This window comes from Pelmatolapia mariae, linkage group LG8 (genome assembly GCF_036321145.2).
Source record: "Pelmatolapia mariae isolate MD_Pm_ZW linkage group LG8, Pm_UMD_F_2, whole genome shotgun sequence".
NCBI classification, from domain to species: Eukaryota; Metazoa; Chordata; class Actinopteri; order Cichliformes; family Cichlidae; genus Pelmatolapia; species Pelmatolapia mariae.
Window position 1 is genome coordinate 4,967,679 of NC_086234.1, and position 23,173 is coordinate 4,990,851.

At 41.3% G+C, this 23,173-nt stretch overlaps 1 protein-coding gene across 24 annotated transcripts in view; it reads right to left on the reverse strand.

The window, feature by feature from the left end:
* Positions 1 to 20,681, reverse strand: part of mapta (microtubule-associated protein tau a) — a 36,581-nt gene extending 15,900 nt beyond the window's left edge. For 8 of the 24 annotated variants that reach the window (XM_063482536.1, XM_063482532.1, XM_063482521.1 and 5 more), the window contains exons 1-5: positions 20,559 to 20,681; positions 10,864 to 10,999; positions 8,466 to 8,621; positions 6,193 to 6,264; positions 4,217 to 4,237 (exon numbers count right to left, since the gene is read on the reverse strand). In XM_063482536.1, coding sequence (XP_063338606.1) covers positions 4,217 to 4,237; positions 6,193 to 6,264; positions 8,466 to 8,621; positions 10,864 to 10,981 — 367 coding nt within the window. In that variant the 5' untranslated portion in view covers positions 10,982 to 10,999; positions 20,559 to 20,681. Of the gene's footprint in view, positions 1 to 4,216; positions 4,238 to 6,192; positions 6,265 to 6,863; positions 6,957 to 8,465; positions 8,622 to 10,863; positions 11,000 to 20,558 lie in introns of all 24 variants that reach the window. The other 16 variants (XM_063482533.1, XM_063482519.1, XM_063482538.1 and 13 more) reach the window with 12 other exon arrangements.
* Between the last annotated feature and the right edge of the window lie 2,492 nt (positions 20,682 to 23,173).

The following is a 23,173-nucleotide window of genomic DNA, read 5'->3' on the forward strand; positions in this document are numbered from 1 at the left end:
CAAAGGAGTGGAAGGAGTGAACTGAAGAGGACTGGTTCTGAACTGGTGAACATGACAGCACACAGACCTTTGAAAACAGCGACCGGCACCAAAGACTTTCTGGCTCGGGTGCTTTGGGGGGGCGTTTTCTGGAGCTCGGCGGTGCCGGTGGTCTGAGCCACACCGCTCCTCATCTCTGAGTCATTAGAAATGTCAGGCTTTGAATAGCTGGCTGTATGTAACGATGAGTCACCGCTGTTTTCAGCTGCCATGTCAGATTGCAATTCTCGGCAATTCTTCTGCTTCTCGGAAAGGTCTTCACAATGAGAATCGGAGCTAGACTGGAGCGCACTTTGCGTATGAGGAGCCCGGGGTGTTTCTGATGTGATATTTTTGCTTCCGGAGTCACCGAGGGGCTTCGGAGCTGCTCCTTCAGCAGTCAGTCCATCATTTGTTTCTTCAGAAATGAGCTCCTCGACCTGAGGAACACACAAGTTTTTGTCCCCAATGGATGTCAGGTCCTCCAAAGCCGTGCTGCGGACTAAAGACATTCCAGAGAGGTTGCTCATTTCGCTGAGGCACTCGGAGGCGTCGAGACTGATGGCCCTCTGAGGATCTGCAGCTCCTGCCCACTCAGGGCTCCCCCTGCTGGCCTGCATGTCCCGTTTAATCTCTGCCCCGCAGCTGAGGTCTTCAGAGACCCACGAAGACTCACTTAGCCTCTTCCCACACTCTCCCACTGCTTTGCTTCCTGGGTCCAGAGAGCAGGAAGCTCCCATGAAGTCAACGCCCTTCCCAGTGTCTCCGTGCAGATCGGACTCTGCAAATCCAAACTCACCGCGGACTCCAGAACCAGGCCTCGCTAATTTGTTTGGAAAGCAGATTAATGGTGACATTCACAGCAGCACTTGTTATCCATCTCCCCAATGAAACAAAAAAAAAAGAAAGTGGAGAAGTGATGAAGGAAAATAAAAGACTGTTTGATTACCCAGAACAAACACCAGACACTCAGAGAGCTGTGAGCGGTGATGATGCAACACAACAAACCCAGAAGTGATTAAAGGTGGAAAAGTGTGAGTTCACATGAAAACAAAATAAAAAATAATGCATCACAGTTGGGTGTCAGACAGAGAGATGATGCATTCCAGTGAACACAACACACAGACCAGTGATTTATGCTGTTACAGAATAAGTGATTAAAATGTGATGTAAAGCCTTTCTGAGCCGACTCTGGCAGTGCAAAAATAACGTATCCCACCCCACAACGGACCTCTAAGTACACACACGAGTCTGGAGTGTTTCACAAGAATGTATTTGGACATTAATATCATACAGTTATGCAAAAATGAATCATTAAATGATCACGCAAAGAAGCACATTTCCACATCCTGACACTAAATGATAAAAACCTTAAACAGTTATGTAGTTAAATACATGTATTATTATACTATAAATTAATTTTTCCTTAAACATATAGAATTATCCATTAACTTATGTGATTTATATTTAATTGTTATTTTAAATAGTAGGACGAGCCACTGGATTCAGCGGTGCCAGGTCATGATGGAGAGCGGACCACAGAGTCTTTATTATCAGGGACCGTTGTTAAAGCAGGTTTAGCCCAGTGCAGAGCTGTTTCTATTCAGTTTCATTTACAGGATCATGTTTAAGTTGAAGATGTGTCATTTTTCTTTTTCTAGTTTGATTTTTCTTTAGTTGGCTGCACTGCATCCAACACACTGAGCCACGGTTGTGAAGAAAGGAATAAATATTTATTTCTGCCTCCACCAGTCAGTCAACCTTCACAGTGACCTTGAGCCCGAGGACAGTTTGAGGGAAGACGCACTAGGCGATCACCGTGTGCAAGTTTCGTTAAAATATGATGAATACTCTGAGCCTAGAAGAAACATTTGCAAATTTGGACACCTTGCCGTGGCATGAGGTCATCAGTCCTTCAGCTGAATTAGCCAAAAACGTCATAAATTCCTTCGACTTTGATATAATACGGAGGCTATCTGTGTACACCGACGTGTCAGGACTACTTTTGTGGAAATTTGGGGGACTAACATTTACAGTATCTGGTCAAACGGTCAATATCAGAAAAACAATTCATTATAACACACTTTCCCTTTAAACTGAAAATAATGTTCAATTCCAGGAATCTCAAATTGAAAACTGCAGATGCTGAAATATAAAAAAATATAGAAAATATAAAAAATGTAAAAACTGAATAATAATTATAAAAAAAAAGTGCTTTATTGTTTCTTATTGTTACCGTTATGCGTGAGGGTTAGTGCCGTTTTAAAACTATAGAAATACTCTAAAAATAAAATAATGAAAAAATAATAACTCATGCTAAATTATTATATTTACTGTTTTGAACTTTTAAAATGATGCTTGTAAGGATGTAAGGTTTAGATGGAGGCAGATGATCTGCCGACCCTTAAAGGAATCAGCCGAAAGGAGGTGGTGGTGTTTTTAACCTTTAATCCATAAACGCATCATTAAAGGAAACTGATGAACACATTTTAAAGATTTGCGTGTTTTACCATTTAAATAAACTGAAGTGACTGATTACATCTGAATTCAGGTGGAACACTCCAGACTCTTTAATATAGTAGCAGGAAAATCAGAAACTGTGGTCAGAGGTTTACATATGCAGACATGGATGCTGTGGTGATTTCAGCCTTATAATTATTTCCTTGAAATGTTTCTTTTCCAGAGGTGGAATGATTGTACAACATACATGTTTAAGGACTTGGTTAACACGAGTTTGAATATATTAAAAATATTAAATTGTAGACACAGGCTCAGATACAGACATACATCCACTTAAATCTTTGAATTAATGGTGTTGAAGGTTCTAACTTGACAAAGCAGAGGTCCATTAACTTCTCATTAGTGACTGTGATTGATTACAGCTGGTAGTTCTTCTTTGCAGCATTTGGAAGTTAGAAAGGTCCTTGGAGCCATTTCTAAAAAACTGCAGTTTTAAGATCAGCAGTTTGAACAACTGTATGAAGGTAAAAGTTATTCTGTCACTGCTTTGCTGAGGAAGACCCAAACTGTCATCGTCAGATGAGAGTAAACTGGTTAGGATGTTCAGGAACAACCACCAAGGCTTAAGTCTGCCATGAAACTGCCTGAACACCAGCATGACTGATCACAGTGAAGCAATGTTTACATCTTCAGGGATTGAGAAGATGCCAAAACAAGAAAGCCCTCCAAAAATCCAAACTCCAATGCTCCAAAACCAACACCAACACCTTCAGGCTTGACTGAAATTTGAGACTTCCCCTTTACAGTTAAGCCAAATGCCTTCTGGAGAAAAGCCTGATGACCAGGCGAGACAAAGATTGAGCTGTTTGGTCACCATGATGTTTGGAGCACAGGTGAGGCTTTCAAGCCTAAGCACACTGTACCAACTGTCATGGTGGTGGTACCATCATGCTCTGGAGCTGTTTTGCTGCTTGTGATGCTGAAACATCACACAAAGTGGATGGAATAATGAAGAAGAAGGACTATTTAATTCAATTGTATTTATATAGCGCCAAATCACAAAAAACGTTGTCTCAAGGTGATTTATACTGTAAGGTAAAGACCCTACAATAAAGACTATACACGTATAAACTAATGGCCTCCCCAAAGCACCGACCTTAACGCTTTGATTTGAAAATTTGTGGATTACGATTAAAAGTCGAGTATGTGCCAGGAAACCAACCACTTTAAATTAATTCCACTGATTCTGCCATGAACAGTGGGCAAATGTCCAGACAGAATTATGCCAACAGGCTTGTTGATGGATACAAAAAACATCCGGCCGAGTTGCAGCTTGCTAAGGGACTTTTAAACTGATATTAGTGGGAGTGAAACTATCATTTTGACCATGTGTGGCTTAGAGAAAATCCCCAAAAACTTTATTTGTTTTTGTTTTTTAAAGTCAATAAAGATGTATGCTGCACAATCATTCAACCCTGGAGAAAAAACTGTTTGAAGAAATCATTAAAAGCCCAAAATTACCACAATATTCATGCGTGTCTGTAAACTTCTGACAACAACTGTATAAAATAGAGGATACATTTAATTTAACACTATATGGAACATACTAAAATACAACAGAGTGATCAGCTGCTTCCTCTCTGAGGTTGCTTTCATTGCACCTAGGCTCATTCATATCTATCTCCTGCAGTAAATAAATACTGTCTACGTGCAATCAATAAAACATACAACAGCCTACCTGTTGAAGACGCTCCTGCTGCTGATGGAACATAATGAGACAGATGGAAAAGATAGAGAGCTCAGTCAGTAATGGCTTTCTGTCACTTGTGTGTGATTAATACACTCACCCGGTGCAAACGAATCAATAAAAGCTTGCATACAGCATGTCTTTAGTCAAAGCAGAAAGCCCACAGCAAATACAGGTTAGATAAAGACATCATTCAAAATCATAAAGATGGATAAGCAGGCTTTTATTTTCTTGCCTCGTGCAGCAGTACCACACTGAACGCTGCTCTGTGTGGTACTTGAGCTGTTTTTAACATTACCCTGGCTTTCCCCGCAACCGTGCATCTGTTTAACAGATCACAGGACTCTTAAATCTGCCTGTGGTCTGGATGTTCCTTTCATTCTGAAATAGCCAGGATGTAACCATCTTTTTGTTTAAAAAAAGGGGCACATGTTTGCCTCTCGAGCCTGCTTACGATCATGTTGCAGTTCTGGAAGGGGCCGCATATATAACCGTCTGAAAGTAAGCATTGGAAGAAAAAAGCAAAGGCAAAACAGAAACCCAGAAACTCCGTTTTCCAGTCAAGATGCTGAAAGACACGCACAAACATACAGAGCAGCAGCAGGAAGCTTTGGTCAGACACTTTGAAAAATACACTTATCACATAGCTTTCTTCTGTGAGAGTTATCTAAGAATAAGAAGTCATAAAGGTGTCCTCTGGCATCAGTGACGACTCACCATCAGCTTTTATATCATTTTACAGCGTGCAAGGTTGAGCAGGGCGACTTTTATCCAGACTCATTAACCTTCTCTAAACCTCACCAAGTAGTTTTTGTGCCTAAAACTAACCAACTAACCAAACAATGTGTGAAAGCGAAAGAAAATGGATATGAAAAACAAAATCCACAGAAAAAAGTGAAGCTTGCAACAATCTTAATAACATTGGAGGAATTTCTGAGAATAACCACAGTGTTTAATGGTCTGGGAAGAACGGGCTGAAACACTAACACTGTTCTCACGTCTGTACATGCAAAATAAAGACAATATTAGCTACAGTCAACTAGCTTAGCTTATAATGAGCAATGTTATAATGGGTAACAGAGACAACTAGCTGACATGATAGTTATAGATGCAAAGTCATATATTTTTAACTTTGCTTTACTGCCCACATTTTCATAAACATTTATTTAGGACACTGATCATTACTTCTACCCCCAGTAAAATAAAAAATATTTACAATTTTAATTAAACTGCATTTTGTTAGCTATTATATAGCATGGTGTGGCCGTGTCTCTTAATGCATATCTGTGGAGACAGAAGGTCAGCCAATATTAAATTCATTAGAACTCCCCAAATTTTCAATTTGGTATCTATTTCTAATGGAATTTTCCTTTTTCTTCCTCTTCCCAAAATGGGATACCAACTTTGGTCTCCTGCATGCACTCAACCTCAAATTTTTTGAGCATTTCAAATGTGAATGAAGTCGACCTCTTCTGTAGTCTCAACCGGTGGCGGCAGATGGCCCCGCCCCTCCCTGAGCCTGGTTCGGCCGGAGGTTTCTTCCTGTTAAAAGGAAGTTTTTCCTTCCCACTGTCACCAAAGTGCTTGCTCATAGGGGGTCTCTGTATGTATTATTTTAGGGTCTACCTTACAATATAAAGCGCCTTGAGGCGACTGTTGTTGTGATTTGGTGCTATATAAATAAAATTGAATTGAATTGAATTGTAGTTCACGTGAGAAAACTTCTTTTAATAAATAACTCTGAGTGTTAGAGGACGTGTCAGGCGGCCTCCTGCTTCCACTAAATACATGACCCACGTAAACAAGTGGAGTCTCATGCTAAGCTAAGCTAAACTAACAGCTGTAACAGCTTCTCATCGAGTAAGTGTATTTCTCAAAATGTCCTGCTATTCTTTTAACGATGCTGGGAAACAAAAGGAAGCACGAGCAGCAAAAAAGAGGCAGCAGCTCAGCGTCTGGAGGCGTACCGAGTTGCCCCTCGTCTTTGCTCGTGGTGCTCTCTGTATCTTCAGCTCCTGCTTTCTCTGCAGGCGCCTCTGCTGTTGGATAAATGGATCTCAGTCAAACATCAACAGGAATTGTTAAAGTCTAATCTGACACTTCATCAGGTTCACACAGCTCAGGCTAATGTTGTGTTTACTACCACACGTCAGCAGCTTCAGAAGCTGTTAAAGAGATCAAGGAGGTTTTTCAGCCCGATGACTTCCCACCTCGCTTCGCTTTGGAAAAGCTGTCAGTCTCAGTATTTATGATCAAAGCCTGCTCGACCCGGGCTGGAGTGACGCTACTGTGGCCACATCTTGCAGGCACAGAGGGGCATTGTTATCCATGTTAGTCACTGATCTGTTCATGTTCGCTGGCTCTTATTGCACTCTGTGTGGTAACAACACAACTCGCTGTAGAATCAGGCAAATCAAAAGGTTTTAGCAAGAAAACTCAAACTTGAATCATAAAAGGTTAGAGCTAGGGAGCAAAAGAAAACCAGCAAACCAAGACGAGCGTTTCTCTCAATAGAGCTCTAAATAAAGAAGATAAATCAAGTGATGATTTGCACACAAACTGAACCATGCTAAATAAGAGCTAAAACACGGGTTAAGCTGCAGCTCAGGCTTCATGTCAGAAGCGCAGGCGGGCGTACCGGGCTGCACCTCGTCATCACAGTGGCTGCTGTCTGGCTGAGAGAGCTCAGACACAGAATTCACCCCATTTTCACTGAGCGCTGCTTCATCCTCTGCAAATCAAAGGTAAACTGGAGGTCAAAGCCGAGGTAATCGTGACAGAAACTTGGAAAAAACCAACCACACACGCCGCTTAGAGGTCCGCTGTGAAGCAGAATTCAAAGTGGTTAAAAGACATCAGCGGCAGTCTGACATTTAAACCCAGACCCATGAAAAGTCTTCAGTCGGCTCTGTTTAAGGAAGTAACACATTTATTCACAGTCTACTCACCTTAAAACAATAAATACTGAACTATAGCAGAGCTACTGCCTCGATTTTCCAAAAAGCAAGACTATTTCTGGAATGATGCATTTAGACAGCATCGTCAGCCTCAGTTTGACTGAGGGCTACACGGCAGATTTGGATTATATTAAGGTCCGGTTTAGAAAACTAGACATATATTTCCTGGATTATACTGTTGTGTGTCCGTCAGGTCATCCTGATGGACTGTGACAGTCCAGACACAGTGGGGATGTGTCACCACGGCAACCAAGAAACGCCTGGAGGTGTACTGCGTTTTTAATGACACCGCCGAAATGTTATAATCTGTCCCGTTATGGACTCAGACTCTGGTACGAGCTACGACCAAAAACAGGAAAATCTTCACGCTGTGTACATCGACGTGAATCAACACACCTGAGATCAGTCTAGAAAATTCATATTCAGAAGCACAACTCTACTGTATTTTATTAAATTCTATCCTGGAGTTGGTTTTCTCAGAAATATGAGAATGTCTTTTCTTGTAATGATGAGATGTTTTTAATAATAACGAGAGGATAAATGGACTCTGACTCTAAATATCTAAATTAGGAGATATTTTGTAATTATGAAACAATAATTTAATGTAATGAGATTGGGAATCTTCCCTATTTATAATAAGATCTACTTATTTTACTATAAAATTACAAAAACCTCCAGATCTGTAACGACTTGGTGATACTGACATCCAGTAATGTGAGTAACTTAGAAAAACCTCTGAATCAAGTTATTTTTATGAGACAATAAATTACGACAGGCTCTTGTGATTTTATCACTAGAGCTTTATCAGAATAATGAACTCTTTATGATGCCTTTTCTCTTAATTGTTATTTATGTCATGCTGCTGTAATTCAGTAATTCTGAAATAAATCAACATTATGGGATTAATTATGAAACTCTGTTTATAATCTCTTAATTATGGGATCTAATTTTATAATTGTTATTACAATAATATTTATGAGGTATTAGATCAGGAAAGTCTCTAAATCTCTTAATTATGACATTTTTAACCCATAACTATGAGATTACAGTTGAAAACAAAATTCTTAAAACACTAAATTATCTCGTTTGTATCGCACTTCCTTGCAGATCAATAGATACAGTTTTGAAAGGTTTAATTTTGTATGCATCACTCCAAAGAACTAAGCAAAGCACCTCTAAACCATCAGATGGCTAAAAGCTCTAAATATCCTAAACTAACTAATCTCACTTTACAAATACGTCACTTTCCACACACCACATCTGCTGCTTAAAGGGATACTCACTTTGTGTTTCACTGCTGATACATGTGTTGTTTACCCCTGCAGATGGACCTGACTCTGTGCGCTGCTTCCTGTTAGCACATAAGATGATGGGAAATGGAAACGGGGAGAACGAATGCACTAGTGAGGGCTGTAAACTGGGGAAAGCTAGGCTACGTACTAATTAGCCATGTGGTCGATTTGGGTAGATTAAAAAAAAGGGGAGAACACATTGCTGAGAGGTCTGACACTGATTATTCGCTCTGTGACGAATAAATCTGTCCAAACACAGTGAAGCAAACACGATGCATCTTTAGCCATTTATCTGCTCTTCGTTTACGTTTCAGTCATCAAATGGAGCTTTCTGAAAATGCTTTCTGTGCTGCGTTAAAGGCCCGATTGTTTATGGACTGAATTGCGAGCGAACAGTGGAGCTGGATGGAGACGGGGCTCTTTCTCAGGGGTCTGACCCAGATGCCCGGATTACAGAGCACAGTGCAGCTGCAGTCGAGCATGTCTTCTATCCATTATGTAAGGAGAGATTAAAACAAAGCTCTGTAGAAACTCAGGAGCTCGGCCTCCACCCAGACGACAGTGAAATTTGGTTTAACTCTACATTTAAATTCTTCTCTTTGACATTCTTTGATGTCTATTCTAGGATTAAAGCTTTAATTAGAAACCCTTTACCTGTGAGCCGCAAACACAGCTAATACATGCATTTCATACGTTGTTAAAACACATTAAAATGTAGTTTAATGTAATAATTAATATAAAGCATTTAAATCCTCTAATGAAGACAAACTGGATTTTACAATTTGGCAACTGTGTTTAATTAGGTTTCATAATCTGTTTATATAACAGCCTCTTTCCATCAGTGCTACAAAGGAAAACGCCCACATTATGAGGTGTGACAAATCATTTACTCCAGGCTTTTATATGCTTATAAATTCTAAATAGGTAAGAGACTTACTGTTAAAAAATCACATAATAAAAGTGTTTATTGCACAAAAGAGCAAAACTGTTTATTCTTTAGCACAAAGTTTCAAACATTAATATTTAAATATTAAAATATTTTACATAATTTCCACTCAAACATGCTGTAATTTCAGACAAATCTTTACAGTTCGCTATAATTAGCAGCTAGCTCAGTCTATGTGATGTGATCATAGAGTTTGATTACAGCCTGCTAACGGCTCTCCTCCTATTTATCCACATGTAACATTTAGCCTCAGTGTTAGCAGTGACGCAGTGATCAATCAGTCAGTTTTATTACTGGGTGGGATCATGGTGGCTATGTCCATCGTTGATCCCTTTTCAGGAAGCTGTTACTAAGGTGGAACAAGGATGATAATACCGCAGAGGTTTTATTGTTGTGGGCACCTCACAAACCAACAAGTACGAATTTAGCATTTTTGTTGCTGGTGTACAAAATGAGTTTGTACTTCTGTAGGTCAGTTTTCATCAGACTAATAATATATAAGTCTTCGGGTATATTCAGAGAACGTATGGTACACACCAGCACTGGACACTCGACTATGAGCCCAGCGATACTCAGTGCAGGAGTCAGTGCAGGTGGACAACGGAGGGAAAATATGGAATTATATTAAAATGATTCATATTACACTGATTTTTACTTAAAGTTTAACTTAGCTAAGTTTTTACAGTTAATTATTTGTGGTAATAAAAGTAAGTGATAAAAAGGTGGTGATAGATCATCGATAGGCCTCTCCTGTTCCTACAGTCTGAGCTGAACATATAAAGCCCTCACACGAGCTGATCCCGGATATTAAACCAAAACCAACACTTGCACAGTTTTTCCCCATACTACAAAAACCACATTTATACAAAAAAGTTGCCGTTGTCTTAATTTTTTCCTTAAAAATAATACTTTTTCAAGAGTTTCCAGAGGTGTTGTATCACGTTGGATCCCCCTGACTGCATAAAGTAACCCGCTCTATGCTTTTATACTGATGAAGAGTGGGGCCATGTAATTTCCTGTCTTCCCTCTACTAGAGGGGCGGCTGGCTGCGATCAATGAGAAGCGTGGAATTGACAGATTCTTTGGACGTGCACCATCAGATAAGTAATCTCTCGTATCCTTGGAAACTGAACATGCGTAGGTCTAACAGGACAAAAATAGCATCATCTCTACTCGTGCTGTGAGAAATAATGGTTTGCAGACAGAAGAAAAGAAAGCTGCTCATTGTTTAATCCGAATCATCTGCCAACCAAAGTGCAGCAACATCTCACAGCTCTCTGTCATCAGTCTGATTTCAGACCCACCAGTGGAGCTCAGAGGACTCACAAGGTGAGCTGAAGCTGGAAAAAGATCTCATTAAAGACACTTTCTGTTCATTTTTAGTGAGTTTGCATTTGTGTGTTGGATCCTATTTGCTTCCAGACTGTATTTCTAATGTCTGACCTTTCATTTTGACTCCGTTCTCCTGATGGTGCTGATCCTTGATGGTCATGTTGGCTAAGGAGCTGCTCATGGTGTCTCCAGAACTGTAGCTGTTCGAAGCGTTGTTCACGTACTCCATTGCCAGTCGCGGGTCAGGCTGCAGGAAGAAAAAAGCAAATTAATGAAGTACTGAAGGTCCAGGGTGTGTCACGTTGCACATGTCAGCTTGAAAGTAGCTGACAAGCAAGAAAATGGCTGTAATGATGGCGCACTTAACAGACACTTTGTCTTCCGGCCTGCAGAACAAGCCCGTCACCACAGAATGTAAACAGACACTGTGCCTGTGAAAACCCTGTTATTTATACATCCTGACGTGGGGTCAGCGCTTCAGGTTACAGCCTCACAGACAAAAATAGTGCCCTCTGCCCATGTGCACGCTGTCCTCGCTGTGACAGGGCTGCACTTCCTAAACACCCACTGACTAAGTGCAACAACAAGTGCAGCCACCTCTCAGCCGTGACAGGCAGGTCATCAGGATGCAAACGCTCCCCACAACACAACACTGACACGCTCCTTCAACCGCCGAGATGTGAATTGCGTCCAATCTCATAAAAAGAGGATTACATGTCAGATTAAACCCGAGCCTCTGGTTACATCAGCGCTTTTCAGCTTGAATCATATTTTTTCCCTCTCCTCTGACACAAACATACACACCCAGGCAGTGTGGACAGCTTATGCCGTAATCAGTCTGTGCATCCAAACTGCATGCCCCGAGTTTGTTTGGTGATGCAGATTTGGCAGCTTCTGGCCTTCGGTTTCGCCCTCATGTCTACTTTGGCACATAAACATGACACTTTAATCTCTCAGATGTACAATACAGCTTAAAGCGGCTATTATAGTAGCACATAAAATTGTCAAAGTAGTCACGGAAATAAATCAGCAAGTGCAAAAACTGCTGCTTCTAACTCAGTGAGGGAGAGTGGATTTCCTCAAGAATGAAAGTGAAAGTTTGACCCATTTAAAGCTTTATCCTTCTGGGCTTTTCTCTGTTACTGCATTTATTCAGCCGATACAGTTACTCGTTACTTTACAGATTAAGATTTATACATGAAAATACTAGGAGCAGCTTATAAAATCGTAATAACCTCATAAACGCTTATTTTAAAAAAAAGAAAAACCTGCTCCATCTTCTGCTGCCCTTACTTTAGCTCAGTGCTACCGAAATGTCCAGACCTCGCTCACACCAACCACCTCCCCCAGGTCTTTCTGGGAGGTTCTGCCCACAGATGTAAGTTAGCTGAGAGACAGAGTGTCTCTATGTCCTGGATCTGCTGCAGGGCCTCCTCCTCATCTAAACACATCACCCAGGAGTTGTTCAGGAGCATGCCAGTCGCATACGGAAACACCTGCACTCTCTGCTTTTACTGAAAACAAATTTCACGAATTCCTGTGACGTCACCTGATGCAAACGTCGTCTTAAGAGCAGCAGTGCCTGAACTGTTGCTATAGTTACCCCACCCTATAAAAACCCACCCTAAAGCCACGCTCAGCCCAGCTATGTGACCTTCCCTCTGTGTACCTTCATATCTCCTGACCTTGGGTGTTTAAACAGCGCTCCACATTCAGCACAGATGGCAGAAAAGGGACAAGGTGGAAACAAGATCAGGCTTAAGCACCACAGAGACGCTCGTTTTCACAAAGAAGCTTGATTCTCCTCATAGTTCAATTACACAGAGAATTCATCCAATCACCTGCTGTGAGTTCGTCAAAGCCTGATAGATATTGTCTGTAAAGGTTCTCTGTCATCCAGGTCATCGTAGTGACTTGTGAAAAGTGAGTATTTCCAGCAGAAGAAGCAGAATAAAGTGTGGCACTCACTTCTATAAAGGAATAATATCTATCAGGTCTAAGGAGCTTGGAAAGAAAAGCATCTGGACTTCTTTAAGTTTCTTGAAGACGTTTCACCTCTCAACCGGGAAGCGGCATGGGTCACAATTTACTGAGGTCAATCCTGGGCCATTTGACCTCAGTAAATCACATGATAGAGTGGAGCTAGGTTTCACACAGGGTTCACCCACACCAGTTTTCACACCTTGGCTCATGTGATTAGACAGAGGATCAATAGGGGGTCCATGACCCTCTTGGGGACACTCCCATAGGGCTTAAAATCTGGGACTCTCCACATTTGCTCTTAGAACTGAAGAAGCTTGGCTTTCTTTAAGTTATTAAAAACTCGGCCATGTGGAGCTGAGCTACCCAGATAAGTCATTTATTAACCCAAGACGTAGCTGTTATGTTCATTACCGAATAACTAGGATAAACCTTGTTATAGGACAAAAACAGGAGAGATGGTTCAACAAAAAGAGTCACTAATGTGTGTGGTTTATACAGAGTATGCTCAGTGTTTACAGTTTAACACTGAAGAGCTACTTAAACTGTTGTAGCTCACTGCCAGGAGAGAGAAAAGGTGGATGTCAGCTGGAGCCATCCAATGGCCCAATCCAAAGAGGGCAAACTCTAATGGGCCAATCACAGGACTCCACCCTTCTTAGCATTAAACACAGACCCACACACTGTCTGGAGAAGCACACCTTACTTTGTCATGTCAACATTAGCCAAGTTGTTGCCATTTCACTCAGCTGTACAGTAGATAAGCTGGTTTCTCAGCTACAGCTACTTTGAGTAGTCAAATTGAATAGAAAAGCGCCAGCCTGTTTATTTGTACTTTAATGATAACAACAACTACATGGATTAAAAGCAGTTTTATTCAGACAAAAAAAACCCTCATTAACATAGGAGGAGGTCCCAATACATTATATAAGTGTGTATCCCATAGGAGCTCTAATGAATAGTGCACTCTCCCGGCCCTCACACACAGTTCCCCAACAAAACCCTTCATTGTAGCGTTACACATGACAGAATCCAAACAACAAGGAGAAGGCAGCACTCGTGCCAGCAAAGACAATCCCTCTGAGAGGTCGTTCACTCGGCATCCGGGAGCTCAGACGGTTGGAGAGCAAACAAACTCGAGTCTGATAAGGGGCAGATCCTTCAGATAATCATGTGTACACGAGCACTGTACGTTAGTGTGAATCATATCCTCTGCCTGAGACAGTAAGGCCAAAATAAAGAACCTATAGCTCAAATACATAACAGATTCACCACATCTAATTTTAAAAATAGAGGCGATCTTAAACCCATTATCAGAAATGCTCGGGCAGGAAACAGTCCTGTAAACTCTCCTTTCCAAGAGCATTTCACTAATTTCGATCCTCTGCAAACTTTACACCAGACACTTTGCTGGACAGGACCAGCACCTCCTTAATGATTTGAACTGGGACAAAAACACACACACACATTTCACCTGCTGCAGAAAGGGAACATGACAGTAGCCTTTGTCGCAGCTTCATGAGGGGGAAAAGCCTCAGAGGGCTGCTGATGCAGCTTGTTCCTCTCAGGGGCGTGTGAAAATGTGATCTTGGCACAGACCGTGCCTCTGCAAGGAGCTCGGTCAACAGGGATGTTGACACAGCTCCAAGAGCTCTGAGCACTCAGTGAGACAAGCAGTCTGAAATTAGATGGGGGTGTGTGTGTGTGTGTGTGTGTGTGTGTGTGTGTGTGTGTGTGTGTGTGTGTGTGTGTGTGTGTGTGTGTGTGTGTGTGTGTGTGTGTGTGCGTTTAGCTCAAATTTAGAGCAAGATGCACTTTATTTCCTGTGTTTCTGCTGTTTCCCCTAGTGGGACAATTAAGATAAGTTTGAATCCCTGCAGAATTCCTGATATGTTACTCATAAAGATTAACCATAAATTATATATAAAGATGCAGCCGCACTTTGGCCACTGTCATGTTGGCTTTTAGGGCCCAGAAGGGACCATATTTAAATGTGAATGGAGTGCTGAGTCATCAGCTAACAGTAGACACAGGTATCTGTTAAGTACTTCCAACTAACCAAACAATAAAACTGAAAAATTTCATTAATCAAAAGTGAAGCACAAACTACTTAGATGGGCTGTGCCATGTATTATTTCCCATTAAACACTTTAGTAGCACCAACAGCTTAAAAACAATCAAGTGGTGAGGACACCTGTCAATCAAAGAAACCACGCCCATAACTCCAGAATCCAGAGAGACGAGTTATAAAAAGGTTACCCTGTCAGCTGTTATATCTGTAACAGGCTGCAAACATGTTTATTTCTGATATAAAGTTGGCTACTAGAAGAACTGCAAACCTGCAAGTCATAATGATGGCACGAGGGTTAAGTGGACTCAGATTTGACTTTACAAACATTTTGTGCAGCTTCCTTTATAATCTGAACATGTAGAATTACAAATATGCAGCAATCTGGGGACCCTTAGTATTCTTTAACATTGTCTAAGCTTGAATACTGAAAATTATGAAAATGCATTATTCTTAAAGCCGGCCCAAAAAACAGAAAAATTTTAAAGTTTTAGTTCCTAATTATCCTTTATTGACAAATAATAATGAGGGTTACTGTCTGTATAAGTGGATGAGTGCCAGCACGGGTCCTTAGCTGCACATTACGGCTCATTTCTACTATATTGAGTAACTGAGCTGTGCCTCTTAACTGTGTTTGTGCTTTCTGGAGAATTTTAGTGGACTTATCATAAGTCTTTGCTCCAGTTTTAATGATTTTCTTGTCTTTTTGTATGTTACTTAGCACTAATTAACACTATCTCTTTCAGTATGATGCACAGATACAGCTTTTGAGCAGCGTTTGCCAGCGTTAGCTTTTATATTAGCACTCCATCTTCTTGTCCAAATATGGTCTTCATAACAGAACTTCACAAACCAGGTCGCGCCAAAGTGGCCATGTCCATCTTTTATATACAGTCTAAGGCTTATTTTGGAACCATAATAAGACAAATCCAGTTCAGTCCTTAGCATTTTTACAGATTAATGAAGTTTTATCTACGGATTGATCGAGTCATGGTCTCAGCTGCCATGTATTGCAGAAGAAACCTGGGCAGATTTTCTGTTTTTAGTGTGCAAAAACAAAGATATTTCATTTACACTGACATAAAAGTAAAAACAAGCAGCAACTTCACATCTGAGAAGCTGAAAGATTATATTTAGGATTTATACTCGACAAATCCCAACAACTCTCAACCAATCTAATGTTATTGACCAAATCATTGATTGTGTGACCGTTTTAGAGGTAAAATGGCTCACACTGAGAAACAAAGGCATTCGTCTGATGCTGTGTACGGGCCTGCCGGCTCAGCAGCCCTGCGTGTAGCTCAGCTGAGAGACGAGGATGCTGCTCTCATGCTTGATTGCCTCTGTATCTCTGACCTACTTTGCTCACCACTCGCTCTCTCCCTCTGTCTGCGCTCTGGCCCAGCCTCCGGCAGCCAGCACACTCTGACTCTACCTTCCTAATGTGGGCCCGGCCCTGCAGCGGAGGGGCTGAAGGTGGAGCCCGTTTCCATTTTCCCCTCCATCTAAGCGCTGGAGGGGAAACATCTTGCAGGGCCGGTCTGCACACGGCACCACCCCGCCGTCCCACATCTACAAGCAGCTAATGTTTGCAATATTTCACCTTCAGGATTTCAGCCACGCCCTGCTCTGCTATCTTCACACGCATCCTCCTTTCAGTTCACATTCAAATAATTGGCACATAATCAATGCCAGACTTGTACTTCTAGGTTCCAGAGAAGTAAAAGACAAACCGCGACATTTCTGAGGCCACAATGTTGCAGTATGGAATTCAAGATATGAGGAATTCTTCTCATGTTTTCACAGTGCAGACTGTTAAATAATCAGGCACTCCAGCTGCTGCTGTATGTTCACAATGAACACACACACACAGGTTTCCCAATGCAATGAGCCAGTCCTCAGTCAGCATGGTGCCAATTAAGTGTGTAGAAGAATGCAGCTGAAATCCTGCTGTGGCATTTCTTCTTCTATTTAATGAGGCAACGCATCCAGAAAAAGGCCTGTTCTGTGAAACATTACACCTCTGTGAGGTTTATCTTGTCCTTTATGTGTTCAGTAAACTAGAATGAATGCACACATAAAGTGATATCAAAAAGATATCTTATAAATCAAGAGTATCTAAATGTGGGAAACAACTTTCAAACTCTCACAATGACGTGCTCAAACTTCTTGCAATGTTCAAATCATTTAAAACAGGTGAAGAGCAGCACATGGACATTTTTGAGGAGTTTGAGCCTTTTTAAAAATAATAAAGTAACTTAAAAGAATATTTCCTTAAATCAGTAGCTCAGCTGCCTGTTTGAGCTCTGAAGCCAAATACAGTAAATCTGAGTAACTTTTAGAAAAGCTCCACTCTGGAGACTTAATTGCTGTGGTGCTGTTTATTCTGCCAGCCTAAGCTCTGCAGGCGGGTCCGTCCAAACTGAAGCCGGCCGGCTGGATGCGGTTGCCTTTGGACTCGAGCCGACGTGGGCCAACAGGCTGTCAGTCTTTGCTAAATGGAGCACTTCAGTGCAGATTCATTTCATAATGCCCGACGCTTGAGGCCATGATGGAGTCAGCAGTCACATTAAGGAGAGTGATTGATTTATGTGTGCGCTGCTCACATCAGCCTGCATCTTTAACTACATTACACACGTCTGCGTTATCAGTTCTTTAGGTTTTCTTTCAGCTTCTTCGTCAGTTCTTTTCCGTTTGTACAGCATACCCACCTGCATACCTGAATGAGTGTCGTGTGTAGAAGGAAAAGGCTTTAAAAGTACAAAGTGCCATCATAAAGTTCTGGACTAAAACCACATTTAGCCAATCTCCCCTTCGGGATCTTCTCCTTATGCACTGCTGCTACTGTTTTAGGTGGACCTCCAATTCTGACTTGACAGTTCAGGCTTGATGTTTTCTAGCCAAGTGACAAGTGATGACCGTGTCTAATGCTTGGGACTGTAATAATCCTGCACGACCCCATTCTTTGTTAAATGATGAGACTGCTCCTAGTTACACTCCTGACCTGATGCATCGCTTTCAGGCTTGGACGCTGTTTGGTCTCATCGCCGCTGATGATTCCCAAAAAGGAGGTCGGGTCAGTTTGAGACCTTTGGCTTTTTAAACACACCTTTTTTTCACTTATAAACTACTAATAGAGCAATGTAAAAATACATCATAAGAGGTAAAAATACAGTCAAAATCAGAATGTAAAGGATCACAGAATAAATCTCAGGGGTGGTCAGATGATTGATGAGTGAGTGCTGCTGAACAAATCTGCATATATTTCCCTGTCTTACGAAGACTCGGATGATTTTACTTCTTTGTGCCTCAAACAGCTACTTAAATGAAAACATCTGAGTGGTCTGGAGCGGAAATGTCTCTTTGGTGAAAACAAGAAACCACAACTGTGGTGAGACACAGGAGAATGGCTGGGCAAGCTGGTCTTTTTTGTAGAAAAATGTCAGAGTAATACATGTTCCAGAGTAAAAAGCTTGACATGTCCCTTAAAAGTGTAGTGGAGAAAGTAAAACTCAGGTTTTCAATGGAAATATAGATAAATAACCTGTGTTCTAACCTTTAAGAGGTACCTGCATTATGAGGTGGAGCTAATGAGTTTGGGAGAGCGTGGGTTTGACTCCTGCTAGCGACTAAAAGTAGGGATGTCTCGACTTCTGCTATGCTGATTTTGATGCTCACAAACTTTGTGTGCTGTGCTCCAGAAACCCAAAATACAGCCAGTGTACATGCATCAGTATGTAAAAATAACTTTCCCAAAAATATATCATGTAGAATTATCAAGCTTACAATCACATATCTCAAGGCTAAAATCTAGACCCAGCATATTTCTGGTCCCTGACAAACCAGGTGGCAACTTAACTGTTATCAAACATTATTTCATCTACATGCATAAAAGCAATCGTACCAAATATGCTGCACAGTGATTTTTCAAATATAACAACACTCACTGACAATGTCTTTTAAGTTCTGCTATAACTGAAATATGAAACTTTTCTATTTTTATTGACAGTTTTCAACAACTCTGCACCGTCGTCTGGCTTGTCTGCAGTTGAAATTGTGCTTCATATTGCCAGCATTCAATTAATTATGCATACAGTAAGAAGTGGACCTGGGACCCCCGGCTGGAGATGTGTGCATTCAGTTGCCAGCTTTGTTCTGCTGCTAATCCAACTAGACAGGTTTGGATGCCCAAATCGAAAGCAGAGAATCAGCTATAGTCTAAAGGTTTTAGAGGATAGATGCCTCAAGGCTGATCTGAACATGTCCAGCAGTGTTTTTTGGGGGGAGGAGCCCCTCTCAGACCTCCCTGTGCACATACCAGCGTGTCTCTCCAGTCGTGCCCAAGTGCTGCAGAAACTTGCAGAAGGATGACTGAGTTTATCAAAAAAAACAAAAAGATGGCACTGAGATGTGTTTCAATGCTTTCTGTGCATCAGTTGGAATGGCTCCCAGCTGCGGTTACGGACTACAACATGCCCGCTCCTCTTCACTGTAATTGTTACAGAAATCGATGCAATGAGTGAGAACCAGTGAGGGTGGGAGAGAGGTGTGTCCGAGGAAGGAGACGAGAGATTCTCACTCCAACATCCCTCCACCAAACCGAAAAGGGGAAAAAAATCACATATTGTTCATGTGGCGGGCATAAAGGGTTCGCGTTAAAAGGCTTTCATGCACCTACTGTGGGTCAGATCGCGTCCGCTGACCCTGGGAGGATTACCCAAGAGCCCATATGTGTCAGATAAGCAGCCTGGTTCACTGCACTGGCCGTGTGACAGCACACGGAGACATGGGCGCTCTCCTCTGTTGATAATATGAAAAAAAAGGCGAAAAAAAAGGGCTTGGCATTTGCGCACAAGCGCTGCTTCATCCCGATTTCCAACACTATCCGCTCTCGAAACAATGCAGAGACGCACGGAAATCAATTACATACACCAGGGGCTTCTCGTTTTTGCATCTATTTACATGTCAGAATCTCACATATTAAAATCAAAGGAGCTGGTTTGTGAGGAAGCTGGTCTGGAAAGCATTTAGGCCTCAGATGCAAGAAAGAAGCGAAAGATCCAGAATAACGGGAGGGGAGGGGGGTGCATACAGCCATAAATTCACACTCAAAGCCGACGACACAAAGAACAAAAGTGTTATTAAATTACAGTAAATCTTAGAGAAATAACACCGCTTTGTTGCCCCCATGGGATTCTTTATTAATGAGATTATAAATACTCTGGAGGATTAGTCTCGTTACTGCGCGCCAGCACCAGAGTGGCAGTAACGAAAACAGGACCTGCTCCGGAGGATGATGGAGACATTTTTTTCCTCTTGAGGAGGAAGAAAAACGCTGAATGTATCGTGTTTGTAGGGAGGTGACTGCACCTCCAGGGCTGGTGCGATGATGGCTGCAACAAAAACACGTTTCTCTGTTTATTGTAGGTCGATGGAGGAGCAGATCGCGCACAATGAAAAGCGTGAGCCCCGAAAACACGCAAAACGAAGCTGCTGCAGGAGAATCTGCGCTGTCATGAGATATAAGAGAAAAAAAATACGCCTCGTGTTCAACTGCATGATATTTCTATACGTAAAACGCGCACAGGCCCAACCTCTCCCACCTCATGCAAATAAAATATCAAGTGACAGGACGAATGCCGATGCAGAATTACGACGCGGGGTTTGAGCCGCACGTCGCCCGCTCTCCTTATGTTTCGGTGTGATTGCAGCCACACCGGATCGGTTAAATAAAACAAATATGTCTGGGTTTTCTTACCTGAGTGCAGACAGCGGTCTCGTCTCTTCAGCGGCAGTCGCTCACCGGGCGCGCGCGGCTTCTCGTCGCAGTGCAGGCGCAGGCCGGAGCGGGGCGCTGTGGAGCGGCGATGACTGCATGTCCTGAAATGCAACCTGTCTGCGCGCAAAAACCTCCAGCCCATCTGCTTTCATCTAGGGTGTAAACAAAGAGGTGCAAAGACGGATATTTTGCTCTCAGTTCTTCTGTTTATGCAAAATCAGCGACAGCCCTGCACAGTTATATAGAAAGCTATCTACACACACAAATAAGGAAATTTTAAAAGGAATTTAAAGGTTTTAATATGTCTCAGTTAAACTAACCTATGTGGCAAATAGTAACTGTAACTGCACAAAAATCATAGGATCCTTTTTTTAATTTTTGGTAATTCAACTGTCAAACAGTTGCCTCAAGGTGCTTTATATTTTAAGGTAAAGATCCTACAATAATACAGAAAAACTCCAACAATCGAAAACTCCCTTAGATCAAGCATGGAGAACCAGGCTCGTGGAAGGGCAGTTGCCAGTTGTGCGTCCACGTGTGACCATTTCCAGGCCAGTAACATCTGCACAGTATCCAGTCACTGCTGAGGACATCATTTGATCATTTGCAGCCTCATAGAAAGAAGGTCCTGAGTTTGAATCTACCAGCTGGGGTGTTTCTGTTTTTCTTCCCCCCACAGTCCAAAGACAAGAATTGGTGATTCTAAACTCACCCTGTTAATGCGAGCCTAAATAAACCACCTCCTGTGTGTTAGCCGTGACAGATGGATAGACCCCATGGATATGACCCCAAACTGGATAAGCAGTTAAAAAAATTCTAGATATTTTCAAGACAATTTCAGAAAAAACAAGAATTTTAAACAGCATCAGACATACCCCTGGACCTTACTGTTGTTAAATCAGAGCAAATAGTCGCAGGAGGTTCAACACCTGTTAAAAAGGCTGAAACCAGAAAAACAGAAGCTGTGCACAAATATCTCTTTAAAGCCTCAACTAAGAAATTTTAAAAAGCCATTTTTAAAATGAAGATTTTACTGAACCATCTGACAAAAATGTTAAAAAAAATAATTACATTACATTTCATATTTGCTACATCTGGGATAAAAAAAATGCTTAAAAATGTATTGTGCAATTTATTTTGATTTTTTCAGGAGGAAAAAAAACACACAGATGATGTTGAAGTCTCAAAAACTCCAGAAAACTTCATGTATCAAATATGGTACACTAGGCGTTGAAGGGATAGCTGTCCACATACTTGTGGACATATGTTATGACATATGATACATGTTATATTAGTACTATACTATATTATTAGTATATTTGTCGAAATATCAACTATATCGAGTCAGTCTGTAACATTAAACATTATTATTTTCCACATTATCAACGGCAGCATACTTTTGTTCATATAAGTTCAAATGTGCGTGGATCATTGTTTTCTTTGTAAGCCTTTGTACAGTTTTCAGTATAACCTCACTAAATACTTTGTTATTCTGTTAATCTGTTATTTTTTACAATATATAGTTGTTTAAATTAGGATTTATGCATTTGTGTATTTTACGTGTATAAAAAGGTCTTTGATCATTTTATCAACATAGATCAGTTTTATGTGAATTGATTAGGTCCTTTAAGAAGCAGCAGGCTGATATAAGGACTGTGGGTCATGGGGACAGGTCAAATTAGAACTTGAACTTGTTTTAAATGGCTTAAAGTTAATTAAATTACCCTCTGCCAATCAGGCTCAGACAGTCATTAGTCTTTACAGTCACTATATCTAGCTTTGTTGTAGATGTTTTGCAATATTATATAAGGGAGTGAGCACATATACGTTAGTTAAGTCAAATATTTCTAAAAATCCTCCCCTTTCACTGCTTTTTATTTTGCTTACATATTTCAAAGTCAATTAAATTCTGAAAAATCAATAATTGTCTATGAGTTGTAAAAATAAAAAATATATTTCAATCCAAATATAGTTACAATAAATTCTCATCTGATACTCTTTAAATAACCTTTCTCCATTCATTTTTAGCACTTTTTATGTCAGCCTCCTAATAAAAGATGAGATGCAGGAGTGGCAAAATCTTCAGTAACACATCAGTAACTGTGAACTTGTATTCAAGCTACACCACTCAGTCCAAAAGGAAAGTTATAAATTGCTTTATTTTGTTTTTATCCATTTATGAGAGGGGCTTCCAGACTGGACAGCAGCTACAGTAACAGATGAATGCGGTGGGCTCACAAAGGTCGAGTGTTGGCACATAAAGCAGCTGAGACCTGCCAGACTAAACAGTGCACCCTTGTGTCACTCCTCTTTCACTGCCCTCCCTGTGGCCCCTCGGTATCACACACTGAGTGCCAACTTTTACACTGAGTCGAAAAACCAGCAGTGGAATTATTGACGTTCGAATTCATGCTGGGGCGATGATGTGTTGGCAAGACAAATGCTTTCTTTCTTTTTCCTCTCCACCTCTCTGTTTTGCCTTTCTGGAATTGTGCCCAGTGCGACAGCTGGCACTGGCTGTGTGGGTTAAGATGATTTGGTTATTATCCTGTGGTAGGAGTTCTCTGTGAGCCAGGTGCTGCCACAAGACCCTT